The 22,157-nt window shown below is 39.6% G+C and overlaps 1 protein-coding gene across 1 annotated transcript in view; it reads right to left on the bottom strand.

The window, feature by feature from the left end:
• The window catches only part of DGKI (diacylglycerol kinase iota), a 174,628-nt gene that overhangs the window by 118,464 nt on the left and 34,007 nt on the right, over window positions 1-22,157 (bottom strand). The window contains exons 4-5 of the mRNA XM_021388553.1: window positions 13,775-13,883; window positions 2,428-2,523 (exon numbers count right to left, since the gene is read on the bottom strand). Of these exons, the coding sequence (XP_021244228.1) occupies window positions 2,428-2,523; window positions 13,775-13,883 (205 nt within the window). The remainder of the gene's footprint in view (window positions 1-2,427; window positions 2,524-13,774; window positions 13,884-22,157) is intronic.

Here is a 22,157-nt window from a genome sequence, read left to right as displayed (position 1 = left end):
AAAAACAGACAATCCTCTCCATTACATCTACTTCCTTTGATTTATAAAGAAATTTCAGGCCCATATTCCAAAGAATACAACGTCTTCACAATTACAACTTAGCTAATTTTTGCTATTTCTCCATTGCAAACATTTGATTCTATACAGTCTAAATGTAAAAGATCTAAGTCAAAGGAAGACCAGGACAGGCATGAAAGATGTAGTGGTCTTCAAAAATTCAAACTGGAAATGCATTAGTTTAACCTGACCTTTCAAAAACCGACCACAACTGATGTTAACTACATTTTCATTTCCATCTCTAGCTCTTAAGGTAACAAAAGCTCTTTAAACTGTAATATGTTACAAAAAGAATCAGGTCAAGCAAAAGAAAGGCAATTAAAAACTGAGCAACTTTAAACTCTATTGCATCCTTAATTATGACTCAGTGTCTCGAGGCCTACTGGCTGAAATGTTTGCCATCACATAAAATATGCACCAGCATTCCCAAATAAAAATGCAAATCAATGGGGATAATTCACCAGCTATTATAGACAGTGTTTCCACCTTCTAAATGTGCTCCTCTAAGAAGCCAAGGCACAGCCTTGCAGTCTTATGCAACACATTATTAAATTTCCATACCATTTTCAAGGAGCTAAATCTTGAGGAAATGTTTACTCATTCTATTCAGAACTTACAAACAGTCATATTGAGCCAGACCAAAGGTCTACCCAGCCAAAAATCCTGTGTCCTGATTTTTCCAGAGCCCACTGCCTCAGAACCAATATCACTGTGGGACAAGCACATGACACTTCCCTTGAATATTGCCCCACATTCATTAGTCCGTTACAATTAGGAGTTTGCTTCATAATCTTTGTAAGCAGACACGTACTTTCCAGATTTGGCCTTTATATTATACACTATAAATGAACTGATTTGCTTGAGAAGTTATAGGAGGTTGTTATTAAATTGGAGCTACATAGGTTTGGATCAAAGCGCCACTGATACTGAAAGTATCAAAATACCTCAATTTGAATCAAATGACCTGATATGTTGTATATTTCGGACGGTGGGGGGGTGGTGGTAAGCAAAGCACAAAGACAGTATCACAGAAGCAAAGTCAAAGAGAAGGACTCTGCTCACATTTTGCAGCCCAAGAGCCAGGATGCACACCTGGACATTGAATCAAAGCAATGGTTTGAACAGAGGATCTCCAGTCTCTAATAAAGTTTCTCACCTTAACAAAGGAAGACAATTTTTTTTTCTTTTCATTTCTTCTGCTGAAGTGGTTTAACTTTAATATTAGGTAAGTGAAGATTTACTGAAGAAGGCGGGAAATGTAACAGCGACTCCACAGTTCATGAAGAGAGAACCATGAGTTAAAGATCAATCCAACAAAATGTTTTAACATGCAGCAGAATATCTTCATTAGGACAATGCTGACCTTGAATATTCTATTCCTTACTGGTGAGTGCACTCAAGAGTTCGGAAAATTCAGTTCAAATCCTTACTGTGAGAAAAATCCCAAAAACACGATCTGAAACCTACCCAGGCAACCCAGCTAGTGATACACGTGTATATATGAGGGCTGCTCCAAAAGTAATGCCTCCTCTTTTGTGATATTGGCCTACGATATCAGAGGTGGATGTTGGTGGTTTGGCAGCAGAGGACAAACCTTCCCACCAATATTCCATTACATTTTGTTGCTATGTGACAGATGGCAGCAGAGGGGCAGTCTGACACAATGGCATCTGACATGGAAGTGCATATGAAGCAAAAGTGTGTCACTGAATACCTCAATGAGGAAAAACATGGCACCCACTGACATTCATTGACGCTTCCTGAATGTTTATAGAGACCAAACAGTGGATGTGAGCACAGTGAGGTGGTGGGTGGTGTATTTCAACAGTGGCGACAGTGACATGAAAGACAAGTCATATTTGGGACAGCCATGCACAGTAGGCATGCAGGCTCTTCTTCACTGCTGAGAACATGCACAGCTAACGGTGACACCTATGTTGTGTTTTGTAGATGAGAATTTGCTCTATCAAACAGTGTTATTGTGCTCTTTGTAGCTGTTGTAGTTTCCATGGAAATAAATAGGAGGCATTACTTTCAGAGTGCTCTCCATATAAATGAAATAGACTAGTTTGAATATTTCTGAAATATCTCAGTAACTTAATTTTTTCCTTACCATACTAATCAAAACTATTCACAAAGCCTAACCTCATTATGTAAATAATTTGGGTCATTCAAAATTATTTGAGGCTTTTTTTTTCCCCCAAGATATTTAGCCCACAGTCTTTTGTCCCTTTTGTATTCATTCTCTCAGAACACTCCCATCAACAACAGCAGTAAGTGATTCAAATTGCCAGGCTTCTGAGCAGTGTAACAAACTGAAGTCAGGCTCATTATAACAGAAACATGGAAGGGAATCTGAAAATAACTCACTGAGAATTTCACTTGGCAGCTTTCCTCCCCCAGGTAACAGAGGTCCCCAGAAACATTTGTCTCCAACCACAGATGCTCTCCATTCACAGCATTTTCCTAAGAAAAGATTGTTAAACTTGTGATATTCAGAGATGAGAACAGACAGAAAAAAAGTTATATACAATTTTCATCATAAATTTTAAAAAATAAAAAAAAAAAAAACACAAAGCCATATATTATCAAATTAGCTCATCATCCCTGTTTAAATGATGCTGATGATGCAAGGAATTGTATGTCTGCACAGAAAAATTTTGCCCATATTCTTCCCACAATGCTTAGTTTAACACTAAACATCATAAACATGCAATATATATAAAATTGTAAAGAAACAAAAAATCAAGAGATGAAACAAAATCATAACTACTGAAATTTCAATTGCAAAAGCCTCAGAATTTGGGAACCATGACCAAAAATGCAAAATAACATGGTTTTAGGATGACAGGAGAGTTTAGACAAAGAAGAATCTTCAAAATGGTTGGATCAGCACTAAATATTTATATATTATACCATATACTATGCACGCTATACTGTATACTTATGAAAACATCCACAAAACATTAAATATCCAGAAGAGACTAGACTTTAAGTTTCCATCTGAATGTATGATATATTAAAAAAAACAATATTCTCAAAATCTAGCAAGCATACTGACAGGAATGATTAGTAGGGTGGTATCTGATTTTATTTCAACGCGCTTCTTATTTAACCAAATATGTCCCTTAATTCTTTACCAATTCTTGGCCTAAGAAAATTTGGTTGTAAAATGACTATAGGTTTCACTCTACTGTAATGCTGGCTCAACTGAAAAGACCACGTTTACTGTACATTATTTGAACAAAGTGAATAAGCAGGGTTTCTGCTCAGCCAGAATTAGACCATGATGGAAAACACTTTGACAGCCTCTGACATTTGGTTCCCACACTGCAGAAGTCACAAATGATGACGCTTACCAAACAGATGGCGTCCGACAGCAGGATGCTCTGAAATAGCCATTTTAGTTAAAATAATTTATTCAAAATTCTACTGACGGTTTCAAAGTGATGAAATGAGAAAGTTTCTCTTGCCATGTGGATTTCTTAAGCAACGCAGAGAATCAGAAGTGGAAAAATCCTTTGTCTTCTGGAGAACAAGCACGTCCACAGAAGCCAAACTGTCAAATCTGCACATGCTGCCTAATACAGCTAATGTGCCCACTTCAAATAAACCAAAAGGAAAAGAACAATATGCATTTTTTTTTTATGGTGGGAGTCTAACTTCATCAGAAACCTTGCCTTTAACATCATATTCAGTATTACCTCTCAAAACAAGTGGCTGGATTAGAGCAAGGCTTGGAGACCAGTCTACTGCTATTGCACCATCTTCATTTAGTTGCACACTGTTCTATACCTTCATTACTTCTTATCCTTTTGTTTGCCTAAACTGTAGACTCTGTAGGACAGATTTTCCTGAATTGCACCATTCAGTGCATGACAGTTTAAAGCTGAGGCTTCTCAGTGCTTTCATAATGCAAAATAGCTTCTAAAGACGCAAACTCACTAAGGCTTAAAGTCTTACCCAGATGGTAAATTACTGAGACTGGAAATTTCAAGTTTATTCTTATATTAAAGCAGTTTTCTCAGGCAAGAACTTTATCACCCTTGCAGTACTTCATGGAAGCCTAGTCACATCATGCTAATAAAATTACTATGCCCAGAGTACTGCCCAAAATATTAAATTCCTGTCTAGCTTACAAAGAGCTGGACAAAACAAGAGGACCAAAGCAAGAGGATATGTTTGACCTGAGCACGTTCTCTGCTGAAGAAATAACGCGAATTCACATTATAACCCAGTGCTAAATTTTACAGATTATAATAGATGGTTAGGAAAGTTCAACTTGGGAAGCTAAGAAAGCACACAGCTCCTGGGACATAACTTAATCAGGAATCAAAATTCCATTTTTAAAAAATAGATTAAATACCCTTTCATATAGACTACACACACATAACTTGCCATCTAGGAATTCTAAAGATAAAATGGCCTATTTCCATAACCTAGTTTAGACTGATTGAGTTTGTTCTCCACTGTTCCGGGTTCTATCATAGATTCATGCCTTATTTTCCATCACAGTATAAATAAAATAAGTAGTCTACAGGGATGACCTTTCTAGTTCATGCTATGAGAGAGTTCAGGCAAGACTAGATAATAAAAACATAAATAACCTGATCTGGTAGAAGTGGCACAACTCCAGATACCAGTGCCACAAGCAATTTCACAACACAGTGAGAAAATTTACCATCTCAATTCCAGCAAAATGGCATTTCAAAAATGTTCTTTTATCCTGAATTAGAGCACAAAGCTGAGATTCCCCAAGAAGTAATTTCCTCCCCCCACTCAATTTTACAGGGCAGTGTCATTTATATGATTAGACATTGTGTTACTGCTAATGAAAATCAAAATGGTATAGTTAAAGGAAAATGCTTTGACCTTTTTCAAGTTCAATTTTTCATTGACTTATAATAGGAAGATTTGACAACATTCAATACATTTATATGGAGCAGTTCGACTTCAGTAAATCAGTATTTCCACTCAAAAATTTACAGGCAGTATTCCACAGTGTGTTGGACAAAAGAGTACTCCACCTGCCAGCACACAGCTGGCAGGGGTCACTGGGACCACCTCTAGTATGAGCTCTTGTTTAACACAGAACTCAAACATATTAAAGTCTACATCAACACTTGTGGATTCTGACAGAGACTTTTCCACAACAGATTTGAGTTCAAGAACCTTTTCATAAATAATTTGCAAGCTTAGCATATTTTGTACTTGATGTCTTTATGGCAGGTTTAGAAGCAAATGACAGCTAAAGGTGCAGCCATCGTCTCTCTGCCCCGACCCTTCAAACTCCAGTCTCACGCTCATGCTACTTCCCCCATGCTAGATCTGGTGGCTGTGAAGCTATACAAGAATCAGTTCAACTGCTGGGGGCGGGGGGGGAAGATAATTTTTTTTTATACCAAAACAGCCAGACAAAATGACTCACCCTAGGAGTTACAAAAGCTGGATCTGACAGAAGGAGTGATGGGTGAAGGGTGGGTCACATAGGGTCATTGTTTTTTGTACCAATTCACTATTAGAAGAGCTCAACTGATATGTCAAAACATGCTTTTAAGTGATGTGCTTTGCTTTTGACTCGCTATGTAGAAAAAGGCTACTGCCCATTGTCTTGGATAAAACAGGAGTGACCATGGCCTAATATTTTGCAGTCTGGAGAAATGGGAACTCTGAATCCTTGCCTGGCTTTTCCAGTCCCTGAAAGTGAGCACTCAATGTCCTCTGACAACAAAGAGCCCTGCTCACTGAAGCGGAGCAGCAGTGCTCTCCTGGCAGATACAGCCAGTGAGGTCTTCCAGATAATGGTTCCTGATCCGCTACCACCTTACTAACAAACAAAAATACCTTCAGTATGACAAATATTCCCTGAACACAAAACAAAAAATACACAACCCCCCCTCTACCCCCCACAAAGTGAAAGAGAAGTGGGAAATAATGAACTGAAAGTTTGGGAACAATGAAACTACACGTGCATGTGCATGATCATAACTTTCTGTGCACACCTCACTAATTCAACCTGATTTCATCTTGTAGGTGCCCAAGCATGGTTAGATGACAGACCAAGTGTTACCATTTTTCAAGTAACTCCGCATCTCACTGTTCTTCAAGCTGCAGTCAGCAGAGTTTAAAGGCAATGCAGAGAAAGTAATTTAATTTACCATGTTAAGAAGCCATAGACATTCAGCTAAACAAATAAGCAAATTCTCCCAAATTTTAAGTTTTAAGAAGCTGTAACACCACTTGTAGTAGGAGGAGTGGAGCTCTGATCCACTTCTGTCATGACTAGCATTTTGCAAAAAAATCTGTTAGACTTCTAAATCAAACCATTAGGAAGGTTTTTTCCCCTTTATTAATGCTACAGTGAGAGAGATGAGTCTTCTTACAAGTACAAATTTGGGTGATAAAGTTATGATTGATATATAATTAGTGTTCATCAATACAAATCTAACTGAATACATTTGTAAGCAAAAATGATTAGCTTTAGCCTTTTCTTTTTCAAGGCCACTATTGAGCAGAAACAAGTTTGTTTGGATGTCTTTTCCCTGCAAGCCTTTCTATTATGTTTTGCTTATATTCTACCCTGAACTCTGAAATTCCAGAGTCTGTAATGTTCATGTTAAAAATAACAATATCCTAAACATTGTTTTGATTGTATGTATGTATATCAATTTAACTATAAATTGCACATTTTGAGAAAATTCTTCATATAAAAAACACCTTTTCTTTAATTATTATGATTGTAATGGACACAAAACAAAAAACATCACAGAAACATGATACTGTATAATTAGTTTAAAAAAAAAAAAAAGAGGTTCAACTTTTAAATCTAGGTTTGTTACATTCTCTAGTTGTTTCTGCCATTCTCATTTCCACACTCACACCAGGCTTTCCCATATCCCTGCATCTGCTGCCCACCCTTATATTCTCTGTTGAGCTTTGGATATTGTTGTTACCATCATCTAAAAATCATCTGTACACAGAAACAGAACAACGTTTGTCTTTGTGGATAAGCAACATCTAGATGCTATCAACTGAGATGATTCCCTATGCTGTCATGAAACATTTTCTTGGCTAACAACAGCTTCAATTCAGTCCTTTTGGGAACATCTGAAAAAAATATTTTAGGAAAAGCACTTTCTGTAGTATTGTTGAAATCTCGATACCTTTGAAAACCTACAAATGGACACCATTTTGGAATACGTCAGCCCTCCTCTTTTCTCTTTAGTTCTCTCTGGAAAGACCAACGTTCATTAAAAAAATAGCATCAATGTAAGATTGCTGAGCCTGAACACATTGTTTCAGAAGTCATCCACACACAAATTCTCAGAAGATTTTGAAGTATGCATGGAGCTTGTACTTGTCACTATTTAAATGGAACTAAAATGGAACTACATCGACATGTTTTGATGTGAATACTAGGATACTCAAACCCCAAAGTCCTCCTTTCTCATGTGAGCACCTGGTGAGGTACATCTTTTTTCATTTGAATCTTCAATTCTCAATTACAAAACATAAGTCTTGCAGAAACTCTAATGAAAGGGAAATATCCTTCAGTGTAAAAATTAATATAGCTTTTAGGAAATGATAATACAGAAGCAAAAATATTCTCGTGGAAGAGAAATGTATTTATCTAGGTTAGTGAGGGAAATACTTCATCACATGTATGAATGTATTAATATGTGTTTATTAGCTAAAGTACAGTGTTGTATCACTAGCACTTACACACTTACTGTCTATGAATATAAGGGAACAGCACTACTGACTAATGTCAAAAAGTTTCACAATGTAATGCCATAGATTCTTTGCCAAATCACATACATGGATTACAAATTTATCTCACAGACCACGGTATTTTTCTAGCTGATAGGCCATCAGTTTGACTACAGTGACGTTATGGGAGAAAGCGTTGAAAGTCTTGCAAAACTCAACATAACCATCGCCCTCCTGTCATCTACCAAGCCAGCTGCTTCATTTCAGAAGGCTGTTAGTTTGGGAAGGCATGATCTCCCTTCCACATATCCATGCTGCTTACTTTCAATCATTTTCCAATCCTTAACTACTTTGGAAATAGTCTCCAAGAGGAATTCCTCCATCATCTTCCCAGGAATCAAAGGTTGATCACTCTGTAGTCCCCTGGATCCTCCACCTTGCCCTTCTTAAAGACAAGAATAACACTTGTTTTGTTGCAGTCCTCAGGAACCTCCTGTAGTCACCACAACGTTTCAAAGACAGTAGAGTGGACTCACAGTAATATCAGCCAGCTCCCTGCATGCATCCCATCAGGTCCCATGGACCTGTGTATGTTCAGTCAATTTAAATGTTCTCAAACCTGATCATGCTCTGCTGAGGGTGAGTATTCCTTGCTCCAGCTCCTGGTGGCAGGAGTCTGGGATTTCCAAAGTTAGGTCTTACCAGTGAAAATGGAGGCAAAAAAAGGCACTGAATACATCTATTTTTTTTCCATATCCTTTATAACTGCATCCCCTGACCCATTCAGCAGTAGCCCAGTATTCTCCTTAGTGTTCAGCATCACAGAATGGTTAAGGCTGGAAGGGCCCTATGGAGGTCATCTAGTACAACCCTCTGCTCAAGCAGAGGCACCGAGAGAAGGTTGTCCAGGAACATGTCCAGAAGGCTTTTGAAGATCTCTAAGGAAGGAGGCTCCACAGCATCTCTGGGTGCTCTATCACCTGCACAACACAGAAGTGCTTCCTGATGCTCAAAGGGGACCTCCTGCATTGAAGTTTGTGCCCATTGCCTCTTGTCCTGGCACTGGGCACCACTGAAAATAGCATGCCTCTGCCCTCTTTGCACCTTACTTCGTTATTACTACTATTGATGTATTTACAAAAGCAGTTACTGTTGCCCTTCTTGTTCCTGTCTGATTCAGCTCTGGATGGATTCAGATTTTCCTTACTCTTCTTCTGTGCCATTGGGCAGTGCTCATCGCTGTATTCCTTCTGGCTGGCCTGACCATGCTTCCACTTGTTATGTACATTATTATTTCTTGTGTTTGAGTGTTTAAATATTTTATCATAGAATGGCCTGAGTTGGAAGGGGCCTTACAGGCCATCAAGTTCCAACCTCTCTGCCTGTGGAACCATATCAAAGGCCTTACAGAAGTCTAGGTAGATGACATCAGTTGCTCTTCCTTTGCCTAGCGATGCTGTCAGTCCATTATAGGACACCAGACAGGTCAGGTACAATCCGCCCTTGGTGAAGTTGTGCTGGCTGTCTCAGATCACCTTCTCACCTTGTATGTGCCTCACTATGTCTTCCAGGAGGAGCTGTTTCATAATCTTCCCAGACACAGATATGAGGCTCACTGGCCGGTAGTTTCCTGGATCTTCCTTTCTTACATTCTTAAAATTGGGAGTGATGTTTCCCTCTTTACAGTCACCCAGGTCTTCACCTGACAGCTGTGAATTTTCAAATACGCTGGAAAGTGGCTTGGCAACCACATCAGCCAGCCTGTTCCTTCAGGACCCTGAGATGCATATCATCTGGCTCCACAGGCTTGCACACATCCAGTCTCATCTGGTGGTCTTGAACTTGCTCATCACTTACAGTGGGATGGATTTTCCTCTCTCAATCCCTGCCTAGAGGTTCGGGGACTTGAGAGACACTGGAAGTTTGATTGCCAGTGAAGCCTGAGACAAAGAATTTGTTGAGTTTATGTCTGAGTTTTGTCTGGAGCTCCCTGTGCATCCATGCAGGCCATGTCCTGTTTTTGCTTTACTTACAGCATGTGGGGATGGACTGTTCTTGAGAATGAAGGTGATCTTTGAGTATTATCTAGCTTTTGTTGTACTCTTTTCTTTTCAGTCATACACATTTTTCTTCCAAACAGGTCCTTGAACAAATCAAAGTCTATTCTGCTGAAGTCCAGGACTGTTATCCTGCTGTTTGCTTTGTTTCCTCTTCTCAGGATCCTGAACTTCACCATCTCATGATCACTGTAGGCAAGGCTGCCACTGACTTTCACAGTTCCCACAAGTTCTTTCTTGTTTGTAATACAAGGTCCAGAAGAGCACCTTCCTTCATCAAGCTCCTCAATCACTTGTGTCACAAAGTTATCATCAGTGTATCACAGAAACCTCCTGGACTGCCTGCGCTCTTCTGTTCCTCCAGTAAACATCAAAGTGGTTTAAGCCCCACATGAGGACCCTGGCCTTCAAATATGAGGCTTCTTCCAGTTGTCTGAAGATATCATCTACTTCTTCCTAAACATAACATCTGTAGCACCCACAACATCACCTGTGTTGGTTTGCCCTCTAATCCTGACGTATAAGCTCTTCACAGTCTTATCATCCATCCCACAGCAAAGCTTCAAGCATACTTGCTGCTCTTACACTGAGGGAAAACTTCACCTACTCAATATCCTGGCCTCATCTTTCCCAAAAAGTCTTCATCCATGCATTGTGACACTCCAGCTGCATGTGCTATTACACTACATCTCTGTGATCCCAAAGAGATCTCAGCCTGAAAGCTTCTATTATTTAGTAGATAGAACAAGTGTTTTTCTGTTAAAACATCCCATGCAACCGAACAGAATTATAGAATGATAGAATGGCTTGGATTGGAAGGGATCCTAGGATCATCAAGTTCCAAACCCCCACCACAGGCAGGGCCACCAACCTCCAGATCTGATACTAGACCAGGTTGCCCAGGGCCCCATCCAACCTGGTTTTGAACACTTCCAGAGACAGAGCATCCACAGCCTCTCTGGGCAGCCTGTTCCAGCACCTCACCACTCTCTCTGCAATAGACCCCCTCAAACAATTAATTTTATAGGTTGTTACCACATATTACTAAATGCTACAATTTTCAGCTTCTATTATCACACAGCTTTAATGCTTGCATGTTTCTTTTCTTAAGACCTATGAGTTTGGGGATTTTTTAAATATGTATAATTTATTCTCCAAAGTTACAGTATTTCTACTCCTCTGAAGAACACTCAGCTTGTATCTAGATAACTCGGTTGTGCTTTAACAGTACTTAAAGCACAGATCATTCTCAAGTTTTTTCATTGAATTCCAGGAATGGAAGCTGCATGTCTTCAGATACCCCTTAAGGGACATAACTAGACTCTAAGACTGCATGGTCACGGGCCATAAATACCTACCAATGAGAAAGCAATTTGTCTGGCACCATCAGACAAATACACGGTAGATAAAAACAAAAAAATAATGAGACAGCTTTGGCCAGTAGGAAGTTCAGCACACTAATTTCCTAGTGTCTGTCAAGATTTTTGTAGGTACCAAAAGCTAGAAGGCAATATATAAGAGGGAAATACAGGATGACTTTGCACAAAAAGAAGTTATGGTTATTTCCATGGGAAAATGTGGCAGTATAAAAATCAAGAAAGAACAAGATCCTCAGTGGTACACATGCACTGTATGAGGTGCCTCAGCCCAGGCTTATTTGAGGATCTGGGCTAGAACTGCTTATTTCATCATTTAACATGTAGGAGTGATGCCTGAAATGGTGGAGGGTGAGAGAAGAGGCTGAGAAAAACAAACATATCACAGGGACTGGCATTCAAGGTGGTTCCTTTTGGTAAGGCAACTTCTGCATTGCCCTGTAGCTATAGCATCACTGAAAATACATTCTGTACGATTCTGCTGTGAATAAATATTACTAAATTAGTGACAATTTAATTTGAATTAGATGTAGAAAATATGATGAAATTGAATATTTGCATGTAAGAGAAAAAGAAGCACCAGAGATTATAGACATTTATGACAACATTAAAATATGTATTTTCTTATGTAAAGGGTCTTCAAAAACAACAGAATTATCACCCCCATTCTGCAGCAAAATAGGCTGGTGTACTGAAAGGCAAAACAATTAATCTGAGCTCACTCACAAGGTCAGTGGCAGAGCAGGGAACAGAAATCCCACTCCCTGAATCAGTGTCCTGTTCACAAAGCCATTTGATAATGGCAAATCATTTGCAAAGAGTTACTGAAAATGAAGAACAGAGCCAGGAAATTCTTTACAGTTATTACTGTGAAGGCAACAAGGACAGATTTCTACTGCATTTTCTACTGTAAGTTCAAGTGACAACTTCTGCTCATTGGAACTTCGGAAACTTCATTGGACTTTGGAAAGATCTCCCATCATGGATCCTTGGAGAACCATCTTGGAAATACTGAAGGATTATGCAGATGGGGATGCAACATATCCTGATTAATACTACCTTCCAGTGACTAGCTACAAAGACTTCCTGTCTGGCTCCAATACACATTAATGTAAGTAACATTCATTTTACCAAATATACACTTGGAAATAAATATCAGTTTTTAAAACTTATTTAATTTTTTTAATTGATATTCACTACCCATTATAAACTTTGGTCCACTTTATCTTCTTTGCACTTCTCTATTATCTCTTTTACTCATGCTACATCTCTAAATCCCAGAAATCCTGTTCTCTGCATTCATCAGTTACTACAGCTGGTCAATCCAAGTTCCTCCCAGCCTCTGATGTCTTCCACTCACATCCTGCCCCTTTCCCCACCTGATACAGTGTTGTCTCACCTCTTCAATCAGTAGTAAAGAATGTCACTTTTAAGAAAGATAAATTTTGGGGTTTTGTAGGTTGTTTTTGTGTGTGTTTTTGTTTGTTTTTGTTAGTTTTTTTTTTTTATTACAATTTTGAAAGATGCTATGCTTAGCCTGTGCTTTAAAGAAATAGAGATCTGGAGGATCATTCAGAAAGCCTAGATCACTGAAAGCAGGCACGTGCTTTAACACCTTGCTGAATCAGGACCCAAGTTTCCCAGACAGAAAGATCAAGGTATTCTCAACGCAAGCTCTTCTGTGCATGCTTTCAAACTCATTCTAACAGACTCCTCTTTACTGTACTGTAGAAAATCAGACTGAATCCAAAATAGTTTCCTGCAGTGCAGCCTGTAAAATTTCATCCCATTAAACTTCAAATGTTACAGCTGCACACCATCTAGAAAGCCATTCAGTCCTGGTATAAAAACCATCTGAGATGAACCATAAGCCATACTCATCAAAACAGAAATTGTCTTTATCCAAAGGACACATGGGTGGCTGCTGGCTTAATGCCAGCTCTTTACTAAGAGCCCAGTGTAAAACCCATTGCATACTTTGCTTTGAATGGGACTTTTTTTTCACCTGCTGGCTTAAGGACTGATTTCTTGACATGCACTAACACATAACCACATGAGATGGTGCAAACAGTGCTTAACCAGCCCCTTCTGAACTGGTCCAGAAACAGAAGTAAGAGAAGCAAGACTGGGGAAAGAAACAGACGCTTTGTGCCTACAGCCCAGCTTGGACCCAGAAGTTCTGCCATGCTTGCAAAGCACTGAAGATTTCTACTACTGCTTCTACAGACCCAGCCAACCCAGTGTGAATGCTCAGCCTTAAATTTTGGCCCATAAATCAAAACTACAAAATCCAGCTACACTAAAATTGAATCGCCTTTGGATAGCAGCCCTTGTCAAGAGGGCAGCGAGCAAATGTAGCCAGACAGTTCCCAAGACTGGAAAGTCTAAACAGCTCTGTCCAGTGCTGCTCAAGTCATTGCTCATTATCATGTCTCTGCCTTGTGCTTGATTTCATAATGGAAGCATGTTCCTAATGACCAACACTAATTCTGACAGTAATGCAATGTCTAATGTTGTTTTAAGGTTGGAAGGACCACTAGCCAGAGATACATTGCCATAGAAACAAACACCTACAGTCCACTCTAAGGCTGCCCTGGGTTCCTTCACAGGTCCATTGGAGACTGCAATGTTGAGGGAATGCACAGGAGCCAAGTGCTGGAGGCCTGACCTGGAGATTGCTTTCCTGCAAATTGAAAAGACAAAAAATAGATAAATTGAGGGTATATTCAATATAATTATCCAATATTGTTATCCACCCCACCCTTTTCCAGAAGTCAGAAGAGGCAGCATAGCATCTAATTTCAGTTTGGGTAAAATGGTGCTTGAGTGCCTTCTACTAAAGCAGTTTAGGAAAAGAATAAAGTAATCTGATCACTGAAAATTACTGTTTAATGAAGATCAGTTACTCAACTGGCACTAAGCTGAAACAACAAACCCAGTGGGCTGCATATGATTCTGTTTGTCAGTTTCAGTGAAATCCTCAATCATTACACTTATTCCTAACATATCAGCAGATCCTGCTGAATGAGTTAATGTGCAGTTCCAAATAGCTTTTATTAGAGGAATGATATATGAGTTTTTACGATATAATGCATCATCTGGTGGTTTTACTTGGTTTGCAGGCTGGGAGAAGTCTTCCATTCAGCATCAAACTACATAAAACATGTCACTAGGACACACCCTTTTTGACAATATCAGCATGCCCTCAAGGTATTGCAGCTGCTTTCCCCTTATATTTCAATTCTGTGTTTTTGGTCCAAAGTCATTCTTTACATAGATGCGGTAACCACAGATGTTGACCAGCACTTCTGGAGCTCCACAAGGTCTGAGATCATTTCCACCAAGCTGTTTCCCCAGTTGCACTTACAAAATCAGCCTTGAATAGCAAGTCATTAGATGGAAGCACAATGTACTGCTGGTACTAAGCTCAGTTTCCCTTAGATGACAAGTTTCATAAAATTTCATAGTACTATTACATTGTCTATTTTTGCACCTGATGACAGTGGCCAAAACAATCTTATAGCTTCAGCTGCAATAATTCAAAACAGGACAAAAATAAAAACCACCAAAAACAAAAACATATCAAGGAAGGATCTCCTTTTGTATGCTCAATGCACTAAACTCCCACATAGTGAAATGACAGTCTGCTTGTGCAAAGTACATTTTTGTGATACCACTCCCACAGCACAGCAGCTATTTATAGCATCTTCCAATCTTACCACTGTTCCATGGCAATAAAGGTCAATTGAGCCAGTAATGACAATCCAGGTCAGCCATATGCTAAATAAATCATTTCATCGTCCTGAAAATATGCGGTGCAACACATATCCATGGTAAAGGAGCTTGGATGCCTCATTGCTCATAATATATGTCCGGAAAAGTGGAGTGGGCTATATTAGAATGTCTTAAATTCTCTTTTCTGTAGGTAGTACAAACAACTCAGCTCTTTAACAGCCTCTGATCATCCAGTGCCCCCTTTCCACTTAAAGCAGGCAAGACATTGACATTAAAAGATTTTTCCAAGATATTTTACATTTGAATGAAACCCATTAGAAGAAAAGAGCCCAATGAAAAGACTTTTGCTACTTGGCAATGTATCAAGATTGAGCAATTTAGCCACAATTTCAGTCAGGTATTTTAGAAGAATGTAATCTAACAGGTCTTCTCATGGACGAGATGAAAGCCTTAAAGAAACACAAGAAACTACAAAAGTCTATTTTCAAAAATTGACATTTTTCCTGTCAAGTGTCCAATATTTGGCAGCCCACTTCCATGTTGATTTGCTATCAATTTGGTTATTGTTTATTACTAACCACAACAGTACATTCTTGTATCTAGTCATACTTATAACATGACCGTTTGTTTTGGTGAAAGTGGAGCTATATCACATTTTCCACCTTGCACCACTGACAGTGATAAATCTATCCAGTGGTTACTTAGTCCTGCCCTCGTAACAGAAGAACGTAGATTCCACTTTGTGCAAAGTACTCACGCAAATGTGGCCAAATAGGCATTAGCAATTAATCTTTATCAAAGAGAAATGCCAACATGTTCACTGAACTCTGCTTACAGCCTATTACTTGCCAAACAATACAGCCAGTAAGGCTGTGTCCATCCACTACATGAATTTAATAAAGCAAATACTGCAATAAATAGTCCAGGAATAAATTTATCTGACCCAGTCTGAGGACAAGGCTTCCAGCTGGAAAGCAAATTCAGCATACTTAGAAGGTAAATATGCCTAATGAATGGCTACAGACATCACAGCATCAAGCCTTGGATACTCTTTCAAGTCAGAATTAGGGATGTGCAAGCCTCCTGTAGCAGAACCTGACACATGGCCCACATTCTCTTTACAGACAAGTGGAGGTCAGGGACTCTTTTGGGGGAGACTTGGCAGAGATATGTGACAACAGTCAGCCATTCCTGTGTGTGCCAGGCTGGATTTAGGGATTTGGCTGGAAAGCCCACAAAACATCGGCATGAAAATGCTTTTTTCCAGGTTTGTTTCAACACAAAAGCCTTAATGATTGCAGGGAATCACAAAATTGCACGAACCAGAAATAACACACCTGAAGGCAAGCTAGAAATGCCCACACCTACACAGTTCCTCATCAGAACTTTGTTTGGAGACAAAAAGACAGTGTCAGAACACCATGTTCACTACAGAAGCCTTTCCCACAAATAAACAGGTGAGACTAACAGCAAGCACGTGAGCTTCTAGTAAGTGTAATGCAGAAGATAGAGGGAAAAATAGGGGAGAGTAGAATGAATCTGATAACTGAGCAAATGCTGAGTATCCAAGAGACTATCTCATATTAACCTAACTAGCGCATTACACCATCTGGCACTTTTCCAACAGAAAGGTAACATGAGAGGCTTTCAGTTAGCTTTCCCAGTAATTTCCCCTCTACTGCACTGAGTGCATGAACGAAAGCACAGCCTCAACAGGCAGCCTTTCCCATAAAAGTGGAAGTAATCCCTATTCACATGATCAGAGACAGCCAGGAAAAGTGAATCTGTGCTTTCATGATTCTACAGACAATGAAGTCCACAACTTTTCTAAGAGGGGCACACCAGCCTGCTTGTAAATTAAAAAGAAGAAATAAATATTGCAATCAACATCAAGGAAATGCTGTACCATACCATAATCTGTATTTTCTTCATTACTTTTGCAGATTAATTAACAGTAATTTGTAGTAGATGGAATTATCAATCCATCTAACACACGACCATTGTGAACAAGCATAGGCACATATACACGTGTATGTCAATACATACATAGGACAAAAATATCTGATACTAAATCCATAGCTGATTGGGGAAACTCCAACACAGAAGCTGGGTGTCTTGGAAACCAAAAGGAATCTGCCATTCGGACTAGTCAAGTATAACAACTGCATTTAAAGAAAAGAAAAAAGGAAAGAAAGAAAGTATTACATCCTCAGTTTGCTAAGAAGTCAGGCAAGACATAACACAGTTTATTAGATCAAAGGATACATATTTGATTAGGGGGAGATTTGAGTCTATATTCCAGGATTTGGCTTTGTTGAACCTTTTCCTCTTCCTTGGCCATAAAAGAATTCTTCCATGAGCAGTTTAGACTAAATAGTCATGCCTGAATCCTCAAAGACCACAAAAGACAATTAGTCAATAGTATTCATCTGAGCATCAAAAAAAAATTGCAAAATAAAGTGTATGTCAGTGTTTCACATGGTTAACAGATTGAGCATCATTTCAGTTATCACTGAGGTTGGTGCTGTTGCATTTCCATGCTTGCATTATTATCCTCCTTTTTACGGAGGCAAAATTTATTGTGGGAGTAGAGTCCCAGCTGGAAGGTTGAGAAATCTGAAAAATGCAGGGACTGGTTTCCACAGGTCCCATGGCTATCTGCCATAGAGATAGAATTCTGGGAGTCTTTTCTCGGTTGGAGTTAACTTAGATATTTACCAAGAAAAAAAACAGCCATTTGTACAACACCATTTAAGTTTAAATGCTCTGTTTTTCTTAAATATTCAGCGTAGACAAACCCTATGCCTGTAAGCTCTCCGGTCAGCCAACCACAATCTGAAAACTCCTGCACTAGGCCAGACAGTACCTGCACAATTTATTCAAGCCAGAGTTTGCTGGAGGTGGTTTTCACTCTTGCAGTTTGGTGCTTACGGAAGTCATGAACAAAACATACTGGCTGAGCTCTGGCATTATTTCAGTGTTCCACATGCATCTCTGCTGACTGCACAGCACTCCTGCTACCTACTGCTCTTGGTTTGCCTTCAAGGCATGTAATGTTCTCCTTTTGCAGCTAATCACAAGGCAAAGGACTCAGTTCCATTGTAACATTCAAGACTTCCAAATCTTTTGTATTACATGTAAGAGAAGCCATGTTCAGTCAAATAAAAAAAAAAATCTGTCTGGTCTAGTATCTCTTTTCAGACAATAGCCAGTAGCATGGTGTTTAGAGAAGCACTGGCACAACTTGGGTGATCCTTCCCCTGACATACTCCAGTCCCAGCTTCCAGTAATCAGTAGTCTGAGAACTTCCTGAACTGGAGACTGCTTCCAGACCTTTGGGCTTAATAGCCTGTAATGGCTCTTTACTCTAGGAATGTGCTGGTCCTTCCCTGAACCCATTTATGCTCCTGGTCTCCACAGCAGCCTATGTAATGAGCTCCACAATTTAATTACGGGCAGTGCAAAGTACTTCCTTCTGTCAGTTTCAAAAATTCTGTTTGATAATTTAATCGGAGTATCATATTGTGAGGAACAGTGAGTAATCGTCTTCCCAGCTACACCTTCTGAGATTTTATGAATCTCTGTTCTGATACCCCTTCATTCATTCTGTCTTCTCCTGCTTGGAAGCACACTAGACCATTTAGGCTTTTGCTGATGCTGAAATTGACCCATCTTTGTCAACATTTTCAAGCTAAGATATCTTTTGAGGGGGTACGATTGCCAGAACAAGATCAAATTTTCAAAATTTGCCTGCATTAAAGGTTTTTTCAGTGCTGTCAGCATACTTTTTGTTTTCTTTTTCCTTCATATTTTCAGCCTTTCACTTGCCTTATGATCACTGTGAGCACCAAACTAATCATTTCATAGTACTCCGTCATCCAAAGATCTCTTTTCCTGAGTGCTAAACACTAACATGAAGTCCAAACGTTTAGGCTTTCCATACCTCAAGTGCATTATTTTGCCTGTCGATCTCACATTTCAACTGCAGTTTGTGACATTCAGCATCATGAGATCTTTCTGCAAACTTTCCATCAGCCTGTGCCCACCTCAAATAACATCACAGAGCAACAGCAAGCCTGACCTCCTCATGCTTTGCTCTCTGTTAGGCCACAAACGTGTGCTGAACAGCACTACTGCCACCGCAGACCTGCAGGTCCCCAGGGGTAACACCCTACCCCACTAAAAACCCTGGCATGCTACATTTCAGTTGTTAGTTGAGCACGTGAATATCACCCCTCCCGGGCCTACTTTCTACCCCAGAAACCTTCTCCCTGTCTCAGTGGGAGCTGCGTGTGTACTCCCTCGGCCAGAACACAGCCTTGTGCCTCTGCCTGCAGTTTCTGTGGGACTCACGAATCCTGGCTTCCCTGAGGGAAACAGTGCTGGCTCTCCCCCACCACATCACATTCAACTGTACATTATACTAATCCTGCCTTTTACCAGCAGCCGTACCTGTTTCTATCACAGATCGAAACTTATTGCTGGGTTACCACAGCATCACCCTGTAGGCCCTCATGTGGTCGTTCCATCTCCTTTTGGACTGGGCATGATTTAAGAGAGAGGTTAAAAAGATCTCTCCATCATTTATTGTTTGCATTCCTCCAAAATGCTTAGCAAAATGAAATCCTATTGATTAGTAATTGGCCCTTTTGTCAATGCATTTTTTAGCCTCTTACATTAACCCCCATTTTCATCAGGTTCATCCACAAGAATAGTAGCTCAGCCTAGGACAATCTCAGGCATCCTCAATGGTGAACACTGACGTAGGAAATTCAATTAGTACTAAGGAGAAATGGACTCATGAAATACTTGCTTCTGTTTGTCACTGATTGCCTGCTGCCCAGGGAAAAACAGAGATGTGGGTAGCTTCCCAACCATCCAGCATCAGCTTCACCAACAGAACATAGAATCATAGAATCATTTGAGGTGGAAGGGACCCTTCAAGGCCATCTAGTCCAACCCCTATGCAATGAACAGGGATATGCACAGCTACATCAGGGTGCTCACAGCCCCTCCAGCCTGACCTTGAGTGTCTCCAGGGATGGGGCAGCCACCACCTCTCTAGACAACCTGTGCTAGTGCCTCGCTACCCTTATCATAAAAAACTACTTCCTTATATCCAGTCTAAATCTCTCTCTTTTCGTTTGAAACCATTTCCCCTTGTCCTGTCACAACAAACCCTGCTCAGGAGTCTGCCCCCTTCTTTCTTATAACCTCTCCTTTAGATGCTGAAAGGATCTTTCCTGCACTGCTCTCAATCTCTTGCCACGCAGACCAGCAACAAAAGCTGCATGTACATCTCCGTAAAATGCTGTGGCTCTAAGCAGCTCTGAGTAGCTCCACTGTCAGCCATAAGCTCAGCTCTCCTCCACCCAACAAGAAGGCTCTTGTCTACGATACCAACCTAGAGACAATGAAATAAATTTCCATTAATTATCTAATTAAGGATTTCAAACAGCAAACCCAGTGCTGAGATGTGACTACTGTATGTCAATTCCCTAAGTAGGAGTGCAGAAATTATCAAATAAAACACTATATCCAGCTTTTAACTGACTAAAAAGGGACACCTAGACTTCGTCATCATTTTTTAATAAACTGGCAGACTTACTGGAGACACAATACACAGGAATCCTGTGAATGGAAATAACAGGCAAAAAAAAAGGTGCATAAGACCTGCAGAAAGTTTGATCAGGATAACAAAGATCCTCTGCCACATTTTGTTGTGTTTTCCGAGTAAACATGTCCATTCCTGTAGCATTAACACAAAGGGATACTTCTTTTAAAGGAACTCTTGATCTCCAAACTCTGTCACCACAAGTGGCAGGTTTCCTGTCCCAAAAGAACCAAATAGATCATGAAACAGGCTGAGTTAAGAGACATTCCTTCATTGTATTATTAATATGTTGGAAATTTTTTTAAACACAGACATGGAAATTGACACTGCCCTGCAGTTATACTTGGAGCTCAGATTACTGTCAATACACCACAAGTCAGAACAGTGCAAATGCCAGCCAAAGTCCTCCACCGTATTAATTTTTCTATTCTCTGCTCAGCTTTGCTAGTAGGCATTTATTAAGCATAATATTTTACCATCTGAAAAGTAAATTATGGATTTAATTAGATCTGGAATTATGTTAAATTCCTCAGTTCTTTTAATCTTGTCTTACAACGAGTCCGTCTTCTCAAAAGTCATTGAGAGTATACCATTTCTTATTAGTTCTTGCCAAGGGGACCAATATCTTGGTCGGGATCTGTAAATTGCTTTGATGTCTGTATTGCCTTGAAATAAGTATGCCTTTTTTCCTATGCACCTTCATCAGCCATGCCCTGGGTCCAGGCTCCCCGGAACCTCCTTCACACTCCTAACCAACAATGAGGAAACTTAAGGCGCCTGGATCCAGAGTCAGATAATTAAGCAGATACTTTAAAAAAAAAAAAAAAAATCAAACCAAGTCATGTAGAGTTCTCTCTGAGCTCCTATCAGAGCTCAGGTTTATTCACCTCACTGAATTATCACCAATTTCTTGGTCTTCTTTTACTCTTAAATTATTCTTTCGATTTCTTTCTGAATAACATTAAATATCAAGGACACTTATGGTAGAAGACAACCAGATTTTAGGACCAACAGAGTCCTTTCCGAGGTCTTGTTTAAATGTTTTCTGAAATATCTACAAATGCCATAATTTCTATTATAGCAAAAACATGGCAGCCATTGGAGGACTCCTCACAGTAACAGAAATGTCAACTTTAGTTTTTGTGAAGAGGAAAGGAAAAACAAAAGCGATACAGGTGGTGATCTAACAAAAGATGATGAGTGCCCTTTATCTCTGTAATTCACCAAGAGAGAGACTAAGAAAGGAGCCCAGGAAAGCACAAAGAAGGAAAAAATGCTTTCTTAAACTAAACTACTTTGCCTTATTTTTACTGCAGTCAAAAACAACTTTATTTAGGAGGGAGTTTTTTAGCCTTTAGCTTTCAAAGCTCTAAAAGCTAGGTCTGGGAAAGACCTTCTAGGTCACAAAAACGTATTCTCTGTTACAGGCAAACTTATCATATGTTTGCATTTATAAAGCTAACAAGACCCATCTCAAATTAGTCCCATTGTTTCCTTTCTTATTCCTACTGAGAAGCTATACCCTATCTCCTCTCCTGGTTCAGTTCATTCGTAATTTCCATCCTAAGTGTTTTACATATAATCTTCCTTAAATTACTATTGTTTGAA

This window comes from Numida meleagris, chromosome 1 (genome assembly GCF_002078875.1).
Source record: "Numida meleagris isolate 19003 breed g44 Domestic line chromosome 1, NumMel1.0, whole genome shotgun sequence".
NCBI classification, from domain to species: domain Eukaryota; kingdom Metazoa; phylum Chordata; class Aves; order Galliformes; family Numididae; genus Numida; species Numida meleagris.
The sequence above is the reverse complement of the archived record's forward strand: the minus strand, read 5'-3'. Positions and strand labels throughout refer to the sequence as shown.